Consider the following 25,347-nt stretch of genomic DNA (forward strand, 5'->3'; position numbering starts at 1 on the left):
ATGCGCGTATCATGAGTCTAGCCGTCCCTGTACCAAAAACGCTCTGATCAGCGGTCTCATTCAAACGAGAAAACAATGTTAGTAACCAGAGATTGTGAGTCCTTATTACTTATGAAGTTTGGCAAGGGCTACAAGTTTGCCTTCAAACAAGTAAATGCATCAAATGACTTTAAAAAGCATGAACGGATTATACATGTAGTAACCCGATTCTATTTGTCAGCTCGTGGCCTTATGGTGGGAAAAAGGCGCTGGTCGAGGGCTCCGTATGACGTGCATTTGCGGGAACGTACAAACTGTGGAACATGTTCATTTCCGGCTTAAAAGAGAAATTCACTAACTTGAGAGTTCAGATCAGTAACAGCTTTTTAAGCAAACGAATTTACTATATACATGTGCATTTATTTATTTTTCAAATTCAATTTCGACTGCTTGACTTGATGATTTGTAAAAGTGAAAAATGTTTATGCTTCTACTCAAAATTTAGAATAATATAAATAAAATACTTATCTATTTATCTATTGTATTCCCCGAGCCTGTAATCGAAAGGCCTTTAGTAATGTTCATTATCCATGGTTTTCAGACTTTTTAGTGCCAAATCTATTATGGACAAATGAAATGGTTAAAATTGATATTTCAGAAACGCAGCTAAACTTACATTTATTCCACATATATACATATATACATATGAACTTGTATAGACCATCAACATTATCCAAGAAAGCGGTGAACATGCCTTGGTCAACACGTTGGGTAAAATTTGATAGCAGAAGTAGGACCAAATGATGTTTTCTTGTGAATAGATATTATAACACGATTCAGATTGTTTGAAGCGACTGTGTTGCTCAATCACAGGCGTAACGGTTGCGGAGTATCAAATTAAATTGCAAGGACCAGGTACGTTTTGTCAACTGGTGATCTTTTTGAAATCACTTTCATTAGTTGATAAAAACAGAAGAAAGTTATGTCAAAGCCAAACGGTTTAACACGCGCGATTCAGGTAGATGTTCCAAATATCTTATTAGTAGGCCCCCTAACAGCGTGACGACTGGCGGTATTCCTGGTTTTGGACCAGACCCGTCTCGTACTGCTTCCCCGGTACCAAAGAAGTATGATCAGCAGTCCGATTCAAACGGATTCAAACGAGAAGACAATACTAGAAACCTGAAATTGTAAAGTCCTTACTTATAATGTTTGGTTACAAGTTTGCCTTCAAGTATAATAGCCCGTGGGCCTGTAATCAAAGGTGTCCATTATGTATATGATATTCAGACAGCTTACTGAAATGTTTATCAGAAACTTTGTTATCATTAAAGTGACGATGGGTGAGAGCGTCAGAGCCGATACCATGACAATGCACTGGTTAAATTTGAAAATTCAGAGACCCCAGGTAATCACTCACACGCACACACACACACAAATACGTTTCAGATTGTCTGATTGACTCTCGTTGCTTCAATACCTGCAGAACGGTTGGGGAGGATCAAATTAAATTCGAAAGACCACTTGACTCATCGAGCGCGTTGAACTGGCGAGCAGACAAACAACCCCAAAATTACCATAATTTAACCACGATAGTGCAAATTACTCAGGGTTTTTAAAAAACACCTCAATTGATGTAATCGTTGCGCGAGTTATCCTGGCACGAAAACTGTCCGGGTGCGATTTGAAATAAGTGTTTGAAATAGAGGTAAAAATGTATATAAATTGGGAGTATTAAGCAAAGACTGCTTAAATTTATCTTACACGGTACATCCCACCATTGAAGTCAACTATGATGAAAATGCTGCTGTTTGTAGCGTGCTTAAGTCTGCTTATTTCAAGTGGAAAAACGAGGTAAATATATCTAAATAATAATTTTGTAAAAAAAAAAAAAAAAAAAAAAAAAAACAGAAGAGGAAAAGTTTATGTCAACTGGTGACATTTTTTTAAATCGCTATCATTAGCTGTTAAGAAAGTTGTGTAGAAGCAAACAGTTTTAACACTCGCTTTTCAGGCGGATGTTTACAATCTTTTCCAAAAATTCTGATAATTTACCATACGGTTTCATACACGATTGTCAGTGACCTCTAGGAAAACATTCAGGCTTATAACATTTCTGTCTTCGGATTTTCCATCATCCATTCTAGTCTAAATATTGATGTTTCCGTTTCTGTTCATTAACGTTAATGTAAAAAAACTTGTAATTTCATGTTGACCCTTATTGCAGTAAGAGGCAAGTGGATTGCAAGCCAGGAGTACCACTGTACCGCAGCGTTTTTGAACCAGACAGATTCACCATGGTCTCGGTCGAAGGCAGCCAAGAAATTAAACTGGGGCCTCGAGCAGAAACGTGGACCTACACCACAGACTTCGATGACGACTGCGACATTGACATTCTGGCCGGCAACTCGGGAAATGTGTATTTGCTAGAAAATACTGGCGACTCAAGCAATGTAAGTACATTGTACCATGTCCTCCAGACTGAAATTCTGGTCCTAGTTTTGTTTTAACCTATTTACAAAATCTGTTTTGTTGTGCTGTAAATATAATACAGACTTGCCATTTAATATGGAATATTTTTTTCCAAATCATTTTTCATCATTTTCCCTATTTTGCTGACTGATAAATTAAAATAAGGATTAAAATCGTGTTTCAGTAACTTTTAATTATCTCTTTGATGTCATTGTGACATCAGTTCATTAATGGAATTCGCCAGAGAATCAAACAAAAACACATTGCCTATTCTGTATCATACGACACCATTAAAAAGATATTTTGGACCTCCATATTTCCCAAATTATTGTCTGTAAAAGAGTTACACACTCCACAAAGGACCTTAATGTCAGTGTCTAGTCACAGTATCGGTCGCTGTTACGCCTGACCTCTTCTGGCTGCTACCAGCGCTCACAAGTGGCAAGGCATACCTTGGGATAGGTTTTTAAAGTTAAATCTTGAATAACATTCCAGGCATCGGTCAAAATCTGTCCAATTCGGCCTAGTTTTGTTGTAGGACATGTAGGCCTACCCACATATTGTCTATGTGGTTCAAATATGGCGATTTTGATGACCAAGGTAGCTACACATTCCCTTGGTTATGTATGTAACCTGCTATTAAAAGTTCTTTGTGAACCGCAATCTCACCGTGCAACCTAAAATTGTTCCTAGGTTGACCCCTATCAAATGATAGCCAAGTGGTTACCATTGGTGTTTTGGCACCAATGTGGTATCCACTCCAAATAATGACGCTGTTAATGACATTAGTCACTTTAGACGCGATACACCGTTCGTCGCTGGCCTCATCTGGATGTCTGTAAACTCTATTTTGACTGTTGAGCGGTTCAGTTGAAATCTGACCTCAATAAAGAAACCCAAGAGATTTCAGTGTTCAACCCAGAAACAGTCAAGGTCCCCAATTCATTAGTGAAATATACAACGATGTTTTACTGTTTACAGTGGGTTCCTCGGTGGTCGTCTGGTATTTTAACCTGCTAAAACCAGTTTGGTGTTCGCTAAGGGCCTTGAAAAATGCGTTTTGGTGGCAATGTACCCCTCATTCTGAACGGACTGGGTGGTTATTGTCTAGTTGCAACAGCATATTGCGAAAGACAGTGGGTGTACCCTGGTGGTAAGATTTCAATACATTGGGTGTAGCGTCTGTGTAGGTACATGTACATCAGTCTGGGTATTACTGATGCGGTCTGGGTTAACTTACTGGGTAAAACTGTGCGGACCGTTTCGTGTGGCGCAATTATCTGTCTGGCAATGCCTGTCTTTTTCGCGCCATTCTGCCACAGATTAACACATTTGTAGAGCACTGCATAGCTCATTTTACACACTGCAAACCCGACCACTTGCATGCAAAATTTCAAATTCTTCTATGCAGTAGTTGCCGACGTATGGACACTTTTTTTGACAGAATCATGCTTTGCTAAAGCCAAGCGTTGACCTGCCCAAAGGAGCACTATCAAATTAAATCATTGCATATATGAGATCGGAGTTTGTGAAAAAAAGAACGCATTTTCACCTAGGCATATACCTTCGAAACTGAAATATTCCATATTAAATGTCAAGTCTGTATTTCAACTTAGTTTCGGCCGTTATTTGCAGTCGCTAAGATTTTTACTTTAATTGAGTCTCTGAGTAAAGGACATAATTTAAGTCTTGTTTTTTTAACTTTATACAAAATCATTCAAAGGTACATTTGAACCTAGCGTCGATGAAGCGTGGGTTCCCAGTAATGCATATAAACCACCTGTATTATTTTCTTATACGAAAGTTGGCATGTTAAGGGATATACCAAATTAATCACTGGATGAGCTATAAAAGAGCTTTTAAGGCTATAAACCACTATTAAAAAGTCCCATTCACTTCCATTGCAACGTTTAATTCTCTTAAAAATAATTTCCATGCTTCAACAAACACAACACTTCAGGTTTAAACACTTCTATTCAAGGCTTAAACAATTTAAAAAAATCAGGGTATATTAATGGTATAGCCTTAGAGTGACATTACATGACCAGTAAGGTGCTGCCCCCAGTCGGCCAAAATAAGCACTAAAATGCAGCAGGGGGGGAGGGCATGTAAAACTGGCCCCAGGCAGTTAAATTTCACCTTGATATGAAAAATAACACATCAAATTGAAGGTAAATAAACAAATTAATTTCTAAAATTGATTTAAAAATTTCCAAATGATTATCTTTTTCTTATATGCAAATCTTCTTGCTTCAAACTTACTAAACAAGAAAGGCCGGAAGTGACGTATAATTTTAAGTGCACCTTCTTCAAATTTTTGGTAAATATTGGAACAACCTATCTGACAAACTTATCTGCCCCTTCATAAACAGCACAGAGAGCAAGCAGAAAAATTCTTTCGGGTAATATGAAACGATGCATTTCTGTAATTTTAAGTTATAATACATGGTGGCATTTGGTTGACTTTTCTTGCAAAAATTTACTTAAAATGCATCTTTATATGTAATTTTAAATCTAAGACGCAGAATCTACTATGATTTCATAGGGCCGATTTGCAGCTCCCAGAAAGTTGACTACCGCCGACGGCACTGTCATATAAAAGGGTTCTTTGAGTGGCTCACCGGTATTCAAAGACATGAACGGAGACGGCCTAAAAGATCTGCTTCTTTCTGAATGGGCTTATTACCTCGCCCCCATCTCTCTTTTCATCAACACTGGGACATCAACACAACCTACGTTTTCTGCCCCTAAAGTTTTAATTAACAATAACGCTGGCGGTGTTCGTTTTGATGCAGCTGATTGGAACAACGACGGCCTGAATGATCTGGTGGTTGGGCCCGACAGGCAACCGTTTGCCTACTACCCAAATGAAGGTACAGCCTCAAGTCCCATTTTCAGCAGTTCATTTACAAACATCCAGGATGGTTACACCACAATTCCCCATCACTATCCTCGAGTTGTTGATTGGAGGGGTGACGGAAAAGAATATATTTTGTACAGCGGTTATTTTCCGAGCGACGGCGTCCATATTTGGACAAAAGATCCAAGCACAGGAAAAGAAGAAGATGCGGTTATGTTAGGCTTTGGCACAGATTGGAAACAAATTGAGAACAAAGTTGGGTACAGTCTTTCATCCAACATTGCCGATTTCAACGGTGATGGTCTAACTGACTTACTTATTTCTGGTAAACGGGCCAAACACGTTATATTTTGGGGCAAAGACATAAACCAGGTGACCCAGCACCACGTTGATGAAATTGCCGCCACACTGAGCCAGCACAGCACAGACCTTGGATCAGTGATGGAGAGCAATGATCAGGTATGTAAGAAATTGCAGTTACACCAGGATGTTTTGTTGAAGCTCGCAATCTTGCCTATGCCAGATTCGTTCAAGGAATATTTTTTCAACACACTCGCAGCTCTGGTGCAAAAATACCCACAATACTTGAGTAGACAACGTTTTTCTTCCACATACCTAGCCTATTTCTCCTTCTATACCTGGATAATAATGTTGGAAGGAAGGGACGACACGAGAAGTAATCGACTCGGGTTGGCTGAAGTGAGTAATCACACAGGAAGTTTAAAGGACGTTCTTGTTGAGAGGGGAGTTATGTTGATAGACAATGACCAATCTTCGGAACTAGCAAATCGCCTGTTGAGAGATTATGTTTTGTCCCTGCGAGCCGAATACTTCTGGATTGAACGCATAAGTAAGAATTGTGCGCTAAGCGGCATTGACGGGCGCAGATATACCTACAGGCAGGTGCGAAAGGGGGGAGTTAATGTATTCTGTAACGATGAGCACATCTCGATAAGAAAACACATTCTACCTGGTTGTAAGGTATGTAAAACGCATGGTAACCCGGTGGGAAATTTTCTTGTTTCTGTTGTCGCTCACGAAATTGGTCACAACTACGTAGAATACCCTGAGGTGAAGGCGAAGAGGCTCTTGTTGATGAAAAGAGCCTTGCTAGGTAGTCCGGATATTTTCTGGAAAGATAACAATCGCTACGACTCTACGAAAACGCAGGAACATTTTGCAAGCAAAGGTTGGTTCAATCCCGGTTCCGATAATTGGAACTCGATTTTACATGCCTATTTCAATGGACAGTTCATTCCTGAAGCTGCTCAGTACCAATATCAGATCATCACTGATGTCAACCCAAGCTACGTTGTGCTAACTAATCCCCAGGAATTCTTCGCTTCAATCGCCCAATGCTTCTCTATGGACTCCAAGATGCTGATGGACATTGCTGTCGAACGTTTTCTTAGTACGCCATCATACAAAGAGTCCATAAATCAAATTTTGTTCTTGGTTGAGTACTACTCTCTCGGTGGAGGCACTTCACGATTTTGGATGCATACCCATTCAGGTAACATATATTATTATGAAGTTACCCTCGAAAGAAATCCCAAGGATCACATCGTCGGCGTTAGTGTCCCCAAAGATGTTGCGAGGAAAGTTGAAAACCCCAATGAAGCATATTTGGTGGATTTGCCAAGTCCACATGTGTATCGGTTCCAGGTTGATGGCGATGGGTTTGTTACCGCCATTGAGGAGTACCCGGCATATATCAATCCATAGACTTATAAGAAAACAATACAATCGAAATCGATCTTAATGTCCATTTTTCCTTCCACTAGACTAGAGGAGAAATAAGTATCTTTAATATATCCAATGTGACATTAACCAAGCCATAATGTTTCTGTAAACATGACCAAGTTCAGAGTAAATAAATCTTTGAATTACATGCCTTGTTAATCATGGTTTTAACTAAACAAAATGGATCTTTACAAAAAAGCACAGAACACATTTCAACACCGGGTTTATTTGTATAAAAATTCTAGGTCACTAGATGCAATTTCCCCAAACACTGAATTGCAAACACCACAACTGCCATAATCAGTTTATATGTATATCTGATTATGTGTCTTATAGCAGGTCAAGATAGCTACAAGCCAGCATTTTGAGGCTAAATGTTTTTTATTTTTATTTTGATTCAATGATTTAAAATTGGTGGATTTATCTTAATGGTTTTTTTTAAATAAGCGCAATAAGATCAGATTTACATAATGAAAACATTTATCGTAAAAAAGTATTTTACAAAGAAATTATGCAACCGTTGTCCTGTTTTAATAAATTGCAACATATTTGTCCAATGAAAACAGTCTAATTTTTTTCTGGAACTCGTGTATGTAATACATACGCCCCATGAAATGCGCAGGTTTAGGTTGTGAAAGCAAAATTCCGAGGTGCTGAAAGTTTCGCAAAATGAGAAACCAGAAAGGTGCCACCGCTGCTTACATGAGCATCAGTTATAAACCAAATGGCCGTAGACTAGTTTATAATCGTATCCCACTTATTAAGTTTAATACTGAGACAAGCTAGTGATGTTTACCGAAAAGCCCTGCCTTTAGATCGAGCCATCTAAATCAGCAATTTAAACTATTGGCAGAGTCATGTTTTCTTTTTCAAATCTTGAATTTCAGACAGTTTTATCAACTAAAGAAGTTTCCTTTGAGAATCCTCTACAAATTAAAGTACAGATGTGTCTATGCTCAGACCTAGCTGTAAACGTTTTGTTTTATTTAAAGCTAGTAAATGTTGATAGTACAGACGGTACTTGCAAGGCGTGCAAGGACCGGTCAAGACCTCCAAGGCAAGACGGGGGTCGGTAAGAAACAGCTTTACTGAAATAAAGTGTCCGTGATGTTTAATATTCCAGGTCATTTGTACTGAATGCTATACATGTACATAGGGAAATTGTTGCAGAATTAAACTTGTTTTCTTCTTCCTTTTAACTGCATGAAGTTATTTGTGTTTAGCAAAATACAAGTGGGCTCTTCAAAGAAGTCACCAAAGCACTGCAACTGTCTTGGCCCTATAAACACAGACCTTGTAATGACTCCCCTACACAATTTTGTACCACAAAATGTTGCCACCAAAACATCAGTAGTCTGCTAAGACACTATATATAGGGGCTCCCCTCGTATATAATGTCTGCTTAACTTTTCGATCACGGTCTTATCAAGTATATCTGTCATTAAACTATACTAGTAATACACTTACAAATATCTGGTTTACATCCCACTTGTTAGTAACCTGAGATTGTTAAGTCTTTATTACTTATAAAGTTTGGCAAGGGCTACAAGTTTGCCTTCAAACAAGTATATGCATCAAATGACTTTAAAAAGCATGAACGGATTATAGTAACCAGATTATATTTGTCAGCTCGTGGTCTTATGGTGGAGAAAGTGGCGCTGGACGAGGGCTCCGTATGACGTGCATTTGCGGGAACGTACAAACTGTGGAACATGTTCACTTCAGGCTTCACAGAGAAATTCACTAACTTCAGAGTTAACGAATTTACTAGCAATATATACATGTGCATTTGTTTATTTTTCAAATTCAATTTTGACTGCTTGACTTGATGATATTGTAAAAGTGAAAAACGTGTATATGCTTCTACACAAAATTCAGAATAATATAAAGATAATACTTATCTATTTATTGCAGTCTGCAAGCCAGTAATCGGAAGGCCTTTAGTGATGTTCATTATCCATAATTTTCAAACAGTTTACTGCCAAATCTATTATTAGGTGGACCAAAGCAACGAAGTGGTTTAATTTTTCAGAAACTCAGGTAAACTTATACATGTATATATTCCACTTGTATAGACCATCAACATTATCCAAGAAAGCGGTGAGCACACATTGGTCAACATGCTGGGTAAAATTTGATAGCAGAAGTAAGAGCAAATGATGTTTTCTTGTGAGCACATATTATAACACGATTCAGATTGTCTTAAGCGACTGTGTTGCTCAAATACTGGGTAACAAATGCGGGTTATCAATTTAAATTGCAAGGACCAGTTTTTAATTGTTTCTTCTAGCGTGTCGATCAGCAGACAATACACCCGAAAATTGCTGTAATTTATGCTCCATAGTAAAAATTGCAGAGTAATTATCGCGATTACTGTTCGGGTGCAATTTTAAGTAAGTATTACGAATAGTGATAAAATATTTAACTCGGGAGAATTAAGCAATGACTTCACAGCTTTATCTTATACCTACCGTGCACCCCACAGTATGCATCTTCAAGTTGAAAATCAACAATGGTGAAAATGCTGCTGTTTGTAGCGTGTTTAAGTTTGCTTATTTTATGTGGAAAAACAGGGTAAATATCTGGAAAAAATATGACATTTGTGACAAAACAGAAGAGCATACCTTTTGTTTAAAACACGCAGGTACGTTTTTGTCAACTGGTGACCTTTTTGAAATCACTTTCATTAGTTGATAAAAACAGAAGAAAGTTATGTCAAAGCCAAACGGTTTAACACGCGCGATTCGGGTAGATGTTCCAAATATCTTATTAGTACCAACAGCGTGACGACTGGCGGTACTCCTGGTTTTAGACCAGCCCCGTCTCGTACTGCTTCCCCGGTACCAAAGAAGTCTGATCAGCAGTCCGATTCAAACGGATTCAAACGAGAAGACAATACAAGAAACCTGAAATTGTAAAGTCCTTACTTATAATGTTTGGTTACAAGTTTGCCTTCAAGTATAATAGCCCGTGGGCCTTTAATCAAAGGCCCTTAGAGATGTCCATTATGTATATGATATTCAGACAGCTTACTGAAATGTTTATCAGAAACTTTGTTATCATTAAAGTAACGTCAGACATAATTAAAGTCTTGTTTTTTTAAAAAAAATTATATATGGGTGAGAGCGTCAGAGCCGATACCATGACAATGCACTGGTTAAATTTGAAATTTCAGAGACCCCAGGTAATCACACACACACACACACACACACACACATAAATAAACACGTTTCAGATTGTCTGATTGACTCTCGTTGCTTCAATACCTGCAGAACGGTTGGGGAGGATCAAATTAAATTCGAAAGACCACTTGACTCATCGAGCGCGTTGAACTGACGAGCAGACAAACAACCCCATAATTGCCATAATTTAACCACGATAGTGCAAATTACCCAGGGATTTTAAAACCACCTCAATTGGTGTAATCTTTGCGCGAGTTATCCTGGCACGAAAACTGTCCGGGTGCAATTTTAAATAAGTGTTTGAAATAGAGGTAAAAATGTATATAAACCGGGAGAATTAAGCAAAGACTGCTCAGAATTTATCTTACACGGTACATCCCACCACTGAAGTCAACTATGATGAAAATGCTGCTGTTTGTAGCGTGCTTAAGTCTGCTTATTTCAAGTGGAAAAACAAGGTAAATATATCTAAATAATAATCTTGTGAAAAAAAAAAAAAAACAGAAGAGCATAAATTTATGTTAACTGGTGACGTTTTTTAAATTGCTATCATTAGCTGTTAAAAAATTAGAAAGTTGTGTAGAAGCAAACAGTTTTAACACTCGCTTTTCAGGCGGATGTTTACAATCGCTTCCAAAAATTCTGATAATTGTTTTACCATACAGTTTCATACCCGATTGTCAGCGTCCTCTAAGATAACATTCAGGCTTATGACATTCTGTCATCGGATTTCCTCTATCCATTCGTGTCTAAATATTGATGTTTCCGTTTCTGATCATTTAAGTTAATGTAAAAAAAAATTAACTTGTAATTTCATGTTGACCCTTATTGCAGTAAGAGGCAAGTGGATTGCAAGCCAGGAGTACCACTATACCGCAGCGTTTTTGAACCAGACAGATTCACCATGGTCTCGGACGAAGGCGACCAAGAAATTGCACTGGGGCCTCGAGCAGAAACGTGGACCTACACCACAGACTTCGATGACGACTGCGATATTGACATTTTGGCCGGCAACGGGGGATATGTGTATTTGCTGGAAAATACTGGCGACTCGAGCAATGTAAGTACCATGTCCTCCAGACTGAATTTATGGACCTAGTTTTGTTTTAACCTATTTACAAAATCTGTTTGTTGTGCTGTAAATATAATATTTTAACTTAGTTTCAGCCGTTATTTGCAAATGGTCGCTTAAATTTTTACATAAATTGAGTCTTGGAGTAAAGGACATAATTTAAGTCTTGTTTTTTTTTTTTTTAAATTTTATATAAAATTATTTAAAGGAACATTTGAACCTAGTGTCGGTAAAAGGGTGGATTTCCAGTAACGCATATAAACCACCTGTACTATTTTCTTATACGACTAAAATAAAGTCGGCATGCTAAGGGATATACCAAATCAATCACTGGATGAGCCATAAAAGAGCTTTTAAGTGCACCTTCTTCAAATTTTGGTAAATTGGAACAAACTATCTGACATACTTATCTGCCCCTTCATATACAGCACAGAGAGCAAGCAGAAAATTCTTTCGGGTAATATGAAACGATGCATTTCTGTAATTTTAAGTTATAATACATGGTGGCATTTGGTTGACTTTTCTTGCAAAAAATTACTTAAAATGCATCTTTATATGTAATTTTAAATCTAAGACGCAGAATCTACTACGATTTCATAGGGCCGATTTGCAGCTCCCCGAAAATTGACTACCGCCGACGGCACTGTCATAGATAAGGGTTATTGGAGTGGCTCACCGGTATTCAAGGACATGAACGGAGACGGCCTAAAAGATCTGCTTCTTTCTGAATGGGCTGGTGACCTCACCCCCATCTCTCTTTTCATCAACACTGGGACATCAAAACAACCTACGTTTTCTGCCCCTAAAGTTTTAATTAACAATAACGCTGGCGGTGTTCGTTTTGATGCAGCTGATTGGAACAACGACGGCCTGAATGATCTGGTGGTTGGGCCCGACAGGCAACCGTTTGCCTACTACCCAAATGAAGGTACAGCCTCAAGTCCCATTTTCAGCAGTTCAGCTACAAACATCCAGGATGGTTACACCACAATTACTCAACACTATCCTCGAGTTGTTGATTGGAGGGGTGACGGGAAAGAATATATTTTATACAGCGGTTATTATCCGAGCAGCGGCGTCCATATTTGGACAAAAGATCCAAAAACAGGAAAAGAAGAAGATGCCGTTCTGTTAGGCAGTGACGCACAAATTGGGAACAAAGTTGGGTACAGACTTTCATCCAACATGGCTGATTTCAACGGTGATGGTCTAACTGACTTACTTATTTCTGGTAAATGGGCCAAACTCGTTATATTTTGGGGAAAAGACATAAACCAGGTGACCCAGCACCACGTTGATGGAATTGCCGCCATACTGAGCCAGCACAACACAGACCTTGGATCAGTGATGGAGAGCAATGATCAGGTATGTGAGAAGTTGCAATTACACCAGGATGCTTTGTTGAAGATCGCCAACTTGCCTATGCCAGAGTCGTTCAAGGAATATTTTTTCAACACACTCGCAGCTCTGGTGCAAAAATACCCACAATACTTGAGCAGACAACGTTTTTCTTCCACATACCTAGCCCATTTCTCCTTCTATACCTGGATAATAATGTTGGAAGGAAGGGACGACACGAGAAGTAATCGACTCGGGTTGGCTGAAGTGAGTAATCACACAGGAAGTTTAAAGGACGTTCTTGTTGAGAGGGGAGTTATGTTGATAGACAATGACCAATCTTCAGAACTAGCCAATCGCCTGTTGAGAGATTATGTTTTGTCCCTGCGAACTGAATACTTCTGGATTGAGCGCATAAGTAAGCAATGTGCTCTAAGCGGCATTGACGGGAGCAGATATACCTACAGGCAGGTGCGAAAGGGCGGAGTAAACGTATTCTGTAACGATGAGCACAGCTCGACGAGAAAACACATCTTACCTGGTTGTAAGGTATGTAAAACGCATGGCAATCCGGTGGGAAACGGTCTTGTTTCTGTTGTTGCTCACGAAATTGGTCACAACTTCGTAGAATACCCTGGGGTGAATGCGAAGAGGTTCTTGTTGATGAAAAGAGCCTTACAAGGTAGTCCGGATATTTTCTGGCAGGATAACAATCGCTACGACTCTACGAAAACGCAGGAACATTTTGCAAGCAAAGGTTGGTTTAATCCCAGTTCCGATAATTGGAACTCGATTTTACATGCCTATTTCAATGGACAGTTCATTCCTGAAGCTGCTCAGTACCAATATCAGATCATCACTAATGCTAACCCAGGCTACGTTGGGCTTACTCATCCCCAGGAATTCTTCGCTTCAATCGCCCAATGCTTCTCTATGGACTCCAAGATGCTGATGGACATTGCTGTCGAACGTTTTCTTAGTACACCATCATACAAAGAGTCCATAAATCAAATCTTGTTCTTGGTTGAGTACTACTCTCTCGGTGGAAGCACTTCACGATTTTGGATGCATACCCATTCAGGTAACATATATTATTATGAAGTTACCCTCGAAAGAAATCCCAAGGATCACATCGTCGTGGTGAGTGTCCCCAAAGATGTTGCGAGGAAAGTTGACAACCATAATGAAGCATATTTGGTGGATTTGCCGAGTCCACATGTGTATCGGTTCCAGGTTGATGGCGATGGGTTTGTTACCGCCATTGAGGAGTACCCGGCATATATCAATCCATAGACTTATAAGAAAACAATACAATCGAAATCGATCTTTATGTCCATTTTTCCTTCCACTAGACTAGAGGAGAAATAATATATCCAATGTGACATTAACCAGGCTATAACGTTTCTGTAAACATGTGACATTAACCAGGCTATAACGTTTCTGTAAACATGATCAAGTTCAGAGTAAATAAATTTTTGAATGACATGTCTTGTTAATCATGGTTTTAACTAAACAAAATGGATCTTTACAAAAAAGCACAGAACACATTTCAACACCGGGTTTATTTGTATAAAATTTCTAGGCCACTAGATGCAATTTCCCCAAACACTGAATTGCAAACACCACAACTGCCATAATCAGTTTATATGTATATCTGATTATGTGTCTTATAGCAGGTCAAGATAGCTACAAGCCAGCATTTTGAGGCTCAATTTTTTTTTTTTTTTGGATTCAATGATTTAAAATACTTTGGTGGATTTATCTTAATATTTTTTAAATAAGCGCAATAAGATCAGATTTACATAATAAAAACATTTATCGTAAAAAAGCATTTTACAAAGAAATTATGCAACTGTTGTCCTGTTTTGATAAATTGCAACATATTTGTCCAATGAAAACAGTCTAAAATTTTTCTGGAACTCGTGTATCTAATACACACGCCCCATGAAATGCGCAGGTTTACCTGTAGGTTGTAAAAGCAAAATTCCGAGATGCTGAAAGTTTCTCAAAATGAGAAACCAAAAAGGTGCCACCGCTGCTTACATGAGCATCAGTTATAAACCAAATGGCGGAAGACTAGCTTATCATCGTATCCCACTTATTCAGTTTAATACTGAGACAAGCTAGTGATGTTTACCGAAAAGCTCTGCCTTTAGATCGAGCCATCTAAATCAGCAATATAAACTATTGGCAGAGTCATGTTTTCTTTTTCAAATCTTGAATTTCAGACAGTTTTATCAACTAAAGAAGTTTCCTTAGAGAATCCTCTACAAATTAAAGTACAGATGTGTCTATGCCCAGACCTAGCTGTAAACGTTTTGTTTTATTTAAAGCTAGTAAATGTTGATAGTACAGACGGTACTGGCAAGGCGTGCAAGGACCGGTCAAGACCTCCAAGGCAAGACGGGGGTCGGTAAGAAACAGCTTTACTGAAATAAAGTGTCCGTGATGTTTAATATTCCAGGTCATTTGTACTGAATGCTATACATGTACATAGGGAAAATGTTGCAGAATTAAACTTGTTTTCTTCTTCCTTTTAACTGCATGAAGTTATTTGTGTTTAGCACCAACCCTATAAACACAGACCTTGTAATGACTCCCCTACACAATTTTGTGCCACAAAATGTTCTCACCAAAACATCAGTAGTCTGCTAAGACACTATATATAGGGGCTCCCCTCCGTATATAATGTCTGCATAACTTTTCGATCACGGTCTTATCAAGTATATCTGACATTAAACTATACTAGTTATACACTTACAAATATCTGGTTTACATTCCACTTGTTAGTAACCTGAGATTGTTAAGTCTTTATTACTTATAAAGTTTGGCAAGGGCTACAAGTTTGCCTTCAAACAAGTATATGCATCAAATGACTTTAAAAAACATGACCGGATTATAGTAACCAGATTATATTTGTCAGCTCGTGGCCTTATGGTGGGGAAAGTGGCGCTGGACGAGGGCTCCGTATGACGTGCATTTGCGGGAACGTACAAACTGTGGAACACGTTCACTTCAGGCTTAACAGAGAAATTCACTAACTTCAGAGTTAACGAATTTACTAGCAATATATACATGTGTATTTGTTTATTTTTCAAATTCAATTTTGACTGCCTGACTTGATGATATTGTAAAAGTGAAAAATGTTTATATGCTTCCACTCAAAATTCAGAATAATATAAAGAAAATACTTATCTATCTATTTATTGCAGTCCTCAAGCCAGTAATCGAAAGGCCTTTAGTGATGTTCATTATCCATAATTTTCAAACAGTTTACTGCCAAATCTATTATTAGGTGGACCAAAGCAACGAAGTGGTTAAATTTTTCAGAAACTCAGGTAAACTTATACATGTATATATTCCACTTGTATAGACCATCAACATTATCCAAGAAAGCGGTGAGCACACATTGGTCAACACGTTGGGTAGAATTTGATAGCAGAAGTAGGAGCAAATTATGTTTTCTTGTGAGTACATATTATAACACGATTCAGATTGTCTTAAGCGACTGTGTTGCTCCAATACTGGGTAACAGATGCGGGTTATCAATTTAAATTGAAAGGATAAGTTTTTAATTGTTTCTTGTAGCGTGTCGATCAGCAGACAATCAACCCGAAAATTGCTGTAATTTATGCTCCATAGTAAAAATTGCAGAGTAATTATTGAAAAAAATTATGTTACTTAGCGCGAGTTATACTGACGCGATTACTGTTCGGGTGCAATTTGAAGTGAGTATTACGAATAGTGATAAAAATATATAACTCGAGAGAATTAAGCAATGACTTCACAGCTTTATCTTATACCTGCCGTGCATCCCACAGTATGCATCTTCAAGCTGAAGTCAACAATGGTGAAAATGCTGCTGTTTGTAGCGTGTTTAAGTTTGCTTATTTTATGTGGAAAAACAGGGTAAATATCTGGAAATAATATGACATTTGTGACAAAACAGAAGAGCATATCTTTTGTTTAAAACACGCAGGTACGTTTTTGTCAACTGGTGACCTTTTTGAAATCACTTTCATTAGTTGATAAAAACAGAAGAAAGTAATGCCAAAGCCAAATGGTTTAATACGTGCGATTCAGGTGGATGTTCCAAATATCTTATTAAAGGCTCGGTCACAACCGGACGCACGAATTTCAGGATCGTACGTCTCCTGCGATTTTTGGGTGTTGCGGAGGCCGTGGAGGTCGGTGAGGTAGAGGAAAATCTGCCTTGCGAGTGTGAAGGGCCACATGAGATGTCCTTTCAAGCAGGGACGCTAACTGCAAGGAGCGATGGCCGTGGAAATTGTACTAATTTCTTGAGATTGTCTTGCTTCCTGTGTACGTGGCACACACTCACCACTTACGGAGGGAATGCAACGCACGGCGAAAGTAGTGCCCTTTTGCGTTAGTTTTGCTTCACACTTGCCTCAAACGATTGTGGTGAAGTACTGACGGTGTACGTCAGTTTTGCCCCTGTTCTCCTCTTTCTTCTTCTCCCTCCTCCCTTTTTTCTACTATGTAAACTTCTTTCTCTTGCCTTTTGGAGGCATATTTGAAACTAAATTGAGCAAAAATTTGAAAATTTTGAAAATTGTTATACACGTTACACAGTCGACGTTCATTATAAAGACACGAGCGTGCGTCGTGAGCACGCCTTTTATACACCAGGCGTGGGGGTGACGCACCTGCGACGCATTCCCGGTATGCTCTCAAATTTGTTCGTTAGTTGTGAGGGCGTGCGCCTTACTCAACACGCAAATGGCACTTGATTCTTCATTGCTTGCGACGTGCGTCTTGCACAACGCGCGTCTCTCTTGCTAACTCCGTGCGAGAGGAGCAAGTTATGCTTGCGGCCTGTTCGCAGGCTATTCGTAGAATCTTTTGGACATGTCCAACATCCTCCGTACGTGCTTACGGGCTGTCTGCGAACTCGAAATTGCGTAAGAAGGACTTGCGTGGGACGTGAGATTCTGCGCAAAATTTGGACGCAAACAACCCGTAAGAGCCCGTACGGCCGGGTGTGACCGAGGCTTAAGGCCCCTTTACACTGGACGGCGTCCTTTCTGCGTCCCTTCTGCGTTCAAAAATGTGGTCAGGACGCTCAACGGCAAAGCAATTAAATCGTGTCTCAGTGTAAAGGCGTCTGCGTCCGTTGTGCGTCCTTTGAACGACCGAATCTTGATTTTACCTGTTAAACTGCGAGCAATTTGCCTGCCTCCACTGTACGTCCCCTGTGCAACCCAAGGCGTCCATTGCGATGTTTGAGCGACCATTGAGCATTCTTGCTGCGTTCTCTGTACCTTCATCGGCGATCAGTGGCGTCTATTCTACGATCATTCTGCATCCTGCTTGACCGATGAGCGTTGTTTGGGCGTCCTTCTCTATTTTCTAACTCATATTGTTCATCGGTTCTAACCAGGTCATCCAATAAAGAACATTTCTAGCACACAAAACAAATAAATGCCAATAAACGCTTTAAACCATAGTGATGCAAGGTCTGTATGGACTGATTATCGGCCAGAAGCTCATTGTTATCCTTATAAGAAGGATGGACAGGCGCCGAAAACGAGAAAGTGTGACTGACACAACATAGAATATTTGAATCCGTTTTCAAATGACGCATTCTGCAAAAAGTTCTGACAATTAATGCATCTTGTAAAAAAGGCAAAATATTCGTTTTATAATAACCTCAAAAAAAAAAAAATGGATCGTTTCATGAATTTTAGGGGGAAAAACAATTGGAGGCTGATATGAGACCACTGTTGCCCTTAGAATTCCTGTCTGGTGAAAAATACCTCAGCAGGGCCCCGTTTGACATTTTAAAAAATAATGTTCTACGTGCCGAACACTGGAAGATCTTTGAGTTTTCATTCTGCAACCAAAGCGATGCTTGTGGCTCCTTTCTACGACCGCGGCGATGCTTGTGCGTCCTCTCTGTGACCACGGGGATGCTTGTGCGTCCTTTCTGCGTCCATTGAGAGACCATCCTTCACCGCGTTCTCTCTGCGATTATTTTGAACATGCTCAAAACTTGTGCGACCTTCGCGATCACTGTGCGTTCTTTGAGCGTCCGGCGACGTCTTGGCCAGTTTCATGGTCGCACAAAGGACGCAGAAAGGACGCCGTCCAGTGTAAAGAGGGTTTTATTACCAGCAGCGTGACGACTGGCGGTACTCCTGGTTTTAGACCAGCCCCGTCTCGTACTGCTTCCCCGGTAAAAAAGAAGTCTGATCAGCGGTCCGATTCAAACGAGAAGACAATACTAGAAACCTGAAATTGTAAAGTCCTTACTTATAACGTTTGGTTACAAGTTTGTCTTCAAATATAATAGTCCGTGGGCCAATAATCAAAGGCCCTAAGAGATGTCCATTATATATGATAGGCCTATTGAGGCAGCTTACTGAAATGTTTATCAGAAACTTTGTTATCATTAAAGTGACGATGGGTGAGAGCGTCAGATCCGATACCATGACAATGCACTGGTTAAAATTTGAAATTTCAGAGACCCCAGGTAATCACACACACACACACACACACACACACGTTTCAGATTATCTAATTGACTCTCGTTGCTTCAAAACCTGCAGAACGGTTGGGGAGGATCAAATTAAATTCGAAAGACCTCTTGACTCATCGAGCCCGTTGAACTGACGAGCAGACAAACAACCCCATAATTGCCATAATTTAACCTCGATAGTGCAAATTACCCAGGGATTTAAAAAACCACCTCAATTGGTGTAATCTTTGCGCGAGTTATCCTGGCACGAAAACTGTCCGGGTGCAATTTTAAAAAGTGTTTGAAATAGAGGTAAAAATGTATATAAACTGGGAGTATTAAGCAAAGACTGCTTAAATTTATCTTACACGGTACATCCCACCATTGAAGTCGACGATGATGAAAATACTGCTGTTTGTAACGTGCTTAAGTCTGCTTATTTCAAGTGGAAAAACAAGGTAAATATATCTAAATAATAATTTTATAAAAAAAACACAGAAGAGGATATGTTTTTGTCAACTGGTGACGTTTTTTAAATCGCTATCATTAGCTGTTAAAAAAGTAGAAAGTTGTGTAGAAGCAAACAGTTTTAACACTCCCTTTTCAGGCGGATGTTTACAATCGCTTCCAAAAATTCTGATAATTGTTTTACCATACAGTTTCATACCCAATTGTCAGCGTCCTCTAAGATAACATTCAGGCTTATGACATTGCTGTCATCGGATTTCCTCTATCCATTCTAGTCTAAATATTGATGTTTCCGTTTCTGTTCATTTACGTTAATGTAAAAAACTTGTAATTTCATGTTGACCCTTATTGCAGTAAGAGGCAAGTGGATTGCAAGCCAGGAGTACCACTATACCGCAGCGTTTTTGAACCAGACAGATTCACCATGGTCTCGGACGAAGGCGGCCAAGAAATGGAACTGGGGCCTCGAGGAGAGACGTGGACCTACACCACAGACTTCGATGACGACTGCGACATTGACATTCTGGCCGGCAACGGGGGATATGTGTATTTGCTGGAAAATACTGGCAACTCGAGCAATGTAAGTACCATGTCCTCCAGACTGAATTTCTGGTCTATAATACAGACTTGACATTTAATATAGAATTTTTTTTCCAAATCATTTTTCATCTTTTTCCCCTATTTTGCTGACTAATAAATGAAAATAAGGATTAAAATCGTGTTTTAATAATTATCTCTTTGATGTCATTGTGACATCAGTTCATTAATGTAATTCGCCAGAGAAGCAAACAAAAACACATTGCCTATTCTATGTCATACGACACCATTAAAAGAGATATTTTGGACCTCCATATTTTCCAAATTATTGTCTGTAAAAGAGTAACACGCTCCACAAAGCACCCTAATGTTAGTGTCAAGTCACAGTAACGGTCGCTGTTACGCCTGGCCTCTTCTGGCTGCTACCAGCGCTGTCAAGTGGCAAGACATGGCTTGGGATAGGATCATTTGAAAAATTTAAAATAAATTTTAGAAATAAATTTTTCGATTTACCTTTAATTTGATGCGTTATTTTTCATATCAGGGTGAAATTTTACTGCCTGGTACCAGTTTTACATGCCCTCCCCCCTGCTGCATTTTAGTGCTTATTTTGGCCGACTGGCGGCAGCACCTTACGGGTCATGTCATGTCACTGGCAGGATATCCCATTAATGTACCCTGACTTTTTTTATATTGATTGGGCCTTGAGTAGAAGTATTTAAACCTGAAGTGTTGTGTTTGTTGAAGCATGGAAAGTATTTTTAAGAGAATTCAACGTTACAATGGAAGTGAATGGGATTTTTAATAGTGGTTTGTAACCTGCACTCGCATAATATGCGGAATTGAAAACATGGAAAAGGTCAAGGACGTTTCAGATCGTTGACGGTGCGCGCGCGCCATCTGGTGTTAAGTCAGCGACTGATTGTTGAGTTGCGGTAACTGATTGTTGAGTTGCGGTAACTGACTTTTGGATCGTTTATTGATTGTTAGATTTTGACGAATGATTCAAATGACCAAAACTAATTTAGTAGAATTAAGTTTAGATAGTTAAAGTAGGTTTTGGCTGTTAAATAGTGCCGATAGATTGTTGAATTGACGTCTGCATTTTTTGCGTGAATGGCGTTCCATAGTTTTTGTTTAGTTGCAACAGCATATCACGAAAGACAGTGGGTCCTGTACCCTGGTGGTAAGATTACAATACATTGGGTGTGGCCTCTGTGTAGGTACATCAGTCTGGGCATTTCTCTATAAAACTGTGGGGACCTTTTCGTTTGGGGCAATTATCTATCTGGCAATGCCTGTCTTTTTCGCGCCATTCTGCCATAGATTAACACATTTATAAAGCACCGCATAGCTCATTTTACACACTGCAAACCCGACCACTTGCATGCAAAATTTCAAATTCTTCTATGCAGTAGTTGCCGACGTATGGGCACTTTTTTGACAGAACCATGCTTTGCCAAAGCCAAGCGTTGACCCGCCCAAAAGAGCACTACCAAATTAAAACACTGCATATTACATAATGCAGCAGCGCAACAAACCTGGTATTCAGTTAATTGGTAGCGACACACCTGACTACACACTTATCCATTCACATATCTTATTAAATGTCAAGTCTGTATTTCAACTTAGTTTCAGACGTTATTTGCAAAAGGTCGCTTAGATGTTTACTTTAATTGAGTCTCTGAATAAAGGACATAATTTAAGTCTTGTTTTTTTTTCTAACTTTATACAAAATCATTTAAACCTAGCGTGGATTCCATTCCCAGTAACGCATATAAACCACCTGTACTATTTTCTTATACGACTGAAATAAAATCGGCATGCTAAGGGATATACCAAATCAATCACTGGATGAGCCATAAAAGAGCTTTTAAGGTTACAAACCACTATTAAAAATCCCAAACCGGACCACTTGCATGCAAAATTTCAAATTCTTCTATGCAGTAGTTGCCGACGTATGGACACTTTTTTGACAGAACCATGCTTTGCCAAAGCCAAGCGTTGACCCGCCCGAAAGAGCACTACCAAATTAAATCACTGCATATTACATAATGCAGCAGCGCAACAAACCTGGTATTCAGTTAATTGGTAGCTTTTAAGGTTACAAACCACTATTAAAAATCCCATTCACTTCCATTGTAACGTTTAATTCTCTTAAAAATACTTTCCATGCTTCAACAAACACAACACTTCAGGTTTAAATACAGGTACTTCTACTCAATGCTTAAACAATATAAAAAAATCAGGGTACATTAATGGTATAGCCTTGCAGTGACATTACATGGCCCGTAAGGTGCTGCCGCCAGTCGGCCAAAATAAGCACTAAAATGCAGCAGGGGGGGGCATGTAAAACTGGCCCCAGGCAGTAAAATTTCAAGTTGATATGAAAAATAACACATTGAATTAAAGGTAAATGAACAATTAATTTCTAAAATTTATCTTAAAATTTTCAAATGATCTAAAATTGAAAAATAAACTCATTTTTCTCTAATATGCAAATCTTCTTGCTTCAAACTTACTAAAAAGGGAAGGCCAGAAGTGACGTATAACATTAAGTGCAAGTTCTTCAAATTTTTGGGAAATTGGAACAAGCTATCTGACATACTTATTTGCCCCTTCATATACAGCACAGAGAGCAAGCAGAAAAATTCTTTCAGTATTATTTTTCGGGTAATATGAAATGATGTATTTTGGCATTTCTGTTAGTTATAAATATGGTGGCATTTGGTTGACTTTTCTTGCAAAAATTTACTTAAAATGCATCTTTATATGTAATTTTAAATCTAAGACGCAGAATCTACTATGATTTCATAGGGCCGATTTGCAGCTCCCCGAAAGTTGACTACCGCCGACGGCACTATCATAGATAAGGGTTATTGGAGTGGCTCACCGGTATTCAAGGACATGAACGGAGACGGCCTAAAAGATCTGCTTTTTTCTGAATGCGCTGGTTACCTCACCGTCATCTCTCTTTTCATCAACACTGGGACTTCAACACAACCTAAGTTTTCTGCCCCTAAAGTTTTAATTAACAATAACGCTGGTGGTGTTCGTTTTGATGCAGCTGATTGGAACAACGACGGCCTGATTGATCTGGTGGTTGGGCCCTACCTGCAGCCGTTTGCCTACTACCCAAATGAAGGTACAGCCTCAAGTCCCATTTTCAGCAGTTCAGCTACAAACATCCAGGATGGTTACACCACAATTCCTCAACACTATCCTCGAGTTGTTGATTGGAGGGGTGACGGGAAAAAATATATTTTGTACAGCGGTTATTTTCCGAGCAACGGCGTCCATATTTGGACAAAAGATCCAAAAACAGGAAAAGAAGAAGATGCCGTTCTGTTAGGCATTGGCACAAATTGGGAACAAATTATGAACAAAGTTGGGTACAGACTTTCATCCAACATGGCTGATTTCAACGGTGATGGTCTAACTGACTTACTTATTTCTGGTAAATTGGCCAAACTCGTTATATTTTGGGGAAAAGACATAAACCAGGTGACCCAGCACCACGTTGATGGAATTGTCGCCACACTGAGCCAGCACAGCACAGACCTTGGATCAGTGATGGAGAGCAATGATCAGGTATGTGAGAAGTTGCAATTACACCAGGATGCTTTGTTGAAGATCGCCAACTTGCCTATGCCAGAGTCGTTCAAGGAATATCTTTTCAACACACTCGCAGCTCTGGTGCAAAAATACCCACAATACTTGAGTAGACAACGTTTTTCTTCCACATACCTAGCCTCTTTCTCATTCTATACCTGGATAATAATGTTGGAAGGAAGGGACGACACGAGAAGTAATCGACTCGGGTTGGCTGAAGTGAGTAATCACACAGGAAGTTTAAAGGACGTTCTTGTTGAGAGGGGAGTTATGTTGATAGACAATGACCAATCTTCAGAATTAGCCAATCGCCTGTTGAGAGATTATGTTTTGTCCCTGCGAACTGAATACTTCTGGATTGAGCGTATAAGTAAGCAATGTGCGCTAAGCGGTATTGACGGGAGAAGATATACCTACAGACAGGTGCGAAAGGGCGGAGTAAACGTATTCTGTAATGATGAGCACAGCTCGACGAGAAAACACATCTTACCTGGTTGTAAGGTATGTAAAACGCATGGCAACCCGGTGGGAAACGGTCTTGTTTCTGTTGTCGCTCACGAAATTGGTCACAACTACGTACAATACCCTTGGGTGAATGTGAAGATGTTCTTGTTGATGAAAAGAGCCTTACAAGGTAGTCCAGATATTTTCTGGAAGGATAACAATCGCTACGACTCTAAGAAAACGCAGGAACATTTTGCAAGCAAAGGGTGGTTTAATCCCGGTTCCGATAATTGGAACTCGATTTTATATACCTATTTCAATGGACAGTTCATTCCTGAAGCTGCTCAGTACCAATATCAGATTATCACTAATGTCAGCCCAGACTACGTTGTGCTTACTCATCCCCAGGAATTCTTCGCTTCAATCTCCCAATGCTTCTCTATGGACTCCAAGATGCTGATGGACATTGCTGTCGAACGTTTTCTTAGTACGCCATCATACAAAGAGTCCATAAATCAAATTTTGTTCTTGGTTGAGTACTACTCTCTCGGTGGAAGCACTTCACGATTTTGGATGCATACCCATTCAGGTAACATATATTATTATGAAGTTACCCTCGAGAGAAATGCCAAGGATCACATCGTCGCCGTGAGTGTCCCCAAAGATGTCGCGAGGAAAGTTGAAAACCCCAATGAAGCATATTTGGTGGATTTGCCGAGTCCACATATGTATCGGTTCCAGGTTGATGGCGATGGGTTTGTTACCGCCATTGAGGAAAACCCGGCATATATCAACCCATAGACTTTTAAGATAACAATACAATCAAAATTGATCTTTACGTCCATTTTTCTTTCCACTAGACTAGACGAGAAGCGAGTCTCTTTAATATATCCAATGTGGCATTAACCAGGCAATAATGTTTCTGAGAGAACAGTTTCATTAGCTCTGTATGTATTAATTTAAATTATTGTTTTTTCTTTTTTATCAAGAGCTTATAAAATATGTGGGCATTACCTCCAATATTTCTGTGACTGTCAGTCACCATCATCAGGGAGTAAATGACTAGGGTCATTTCACCTGGAATGAGAATCCAGGTCAATTGCCTCTCATCACTGGCCTTGTGTTACTGTTACATCCTCCCCCCGGGGCTCCTCTGCAT

General features: G+C 39.4%; 3 protein-coding genes across 3 annotated transcripts; all 3 read left to right on the plus strand.

Annotated features, from left to right (window-relative positions):
* The first annotated feature begins 1,738 nt into the window (after nucleotides 1-1,738).
* LOC147762909 (uncharacterized) lies at nucleotides 1,739-7,202 on the plus strand. Its single transcript, XM_087007495.1, has 3 exons — nucleotides 1,739-1,833; nucleotides 2,207-2,432; nucleotides 4,997-7,202. The coding sequence occupies exon 3, from the start codon at nucleotides 5,087-5,089 to the stop codon at nucleotides 7,034-7,036; it is 1,950 nt and encodes a 649-aa protein (XP_086863621.1). The 5' UTR covers nucleotides 1,739-1,833; nucleotides 2,207-2,432; nucleotides 4,997-5,086; the 3' UTR covers nucleotides 7,037-7,202.
* A 3,303-nt stretch (nucleotides 7,203-10,505) lies between these two features.
* LOC106166188 (uncharacterized) lies at nucleotides 10,506-14,042 on the plus strand. The gene is made up of 3 exons (XM_013544662.2): nucleotides 10,506-10,694; nucleotides 11,071-11,296; nucleotides 11,909-14,042. Exons 1-3 carry the CDS (start codon nucleotides 10,633-10,635, stop codon nucleotides 13,937-13,939), a joined length of 2,319 nt encoding a protein of 772 aa, XP_013400116.2. The 5' UTR covers nucleotides 10,506-10,632; the 3' UTR covers nucleotides 13,940-14,042.
* Nucleotides 14,043-19,407: 5,365 nt separating this feature from the next.
* On the plus strand, nucleotides 19,408-25,202 carry LOC147762910 (uncharacterized). Its single transcript, XM_087007504.1, has 3 exons — nucleotides 19,408-19,585; nucleotides 19,950-20,175; nucleotides 22,950-25,202. Exons 1-3 carry the CDS (start codon nucleotides 19,524-19,526, stop codon nucleotides 24,987-24,989), a joined length of 2,328 nt encoding a protein of 775 aa, XP_086863630.1. The 5' UTR covers nucleotides 19,408-19,523; the 3' UTR covers nucleotides 24,990-25,202.
* Nucleotides 25,203-25,347: the final 145 nt, after the last annotated feature.

This window comes from Lingula anatina, chromosome 3 (assembly GCF_051362555.1).
Source record: "Lingula anatina isolate TDL-2025a chromosome 3, LinAna3.0, whole genome shotgun sequence".
Taxonomy (NCBI): Eukaryota; Metazoa; Brachiopoda; class Lingulata; order Lingulida; family Lingulidae; genus Lingula; species Lingula anatina.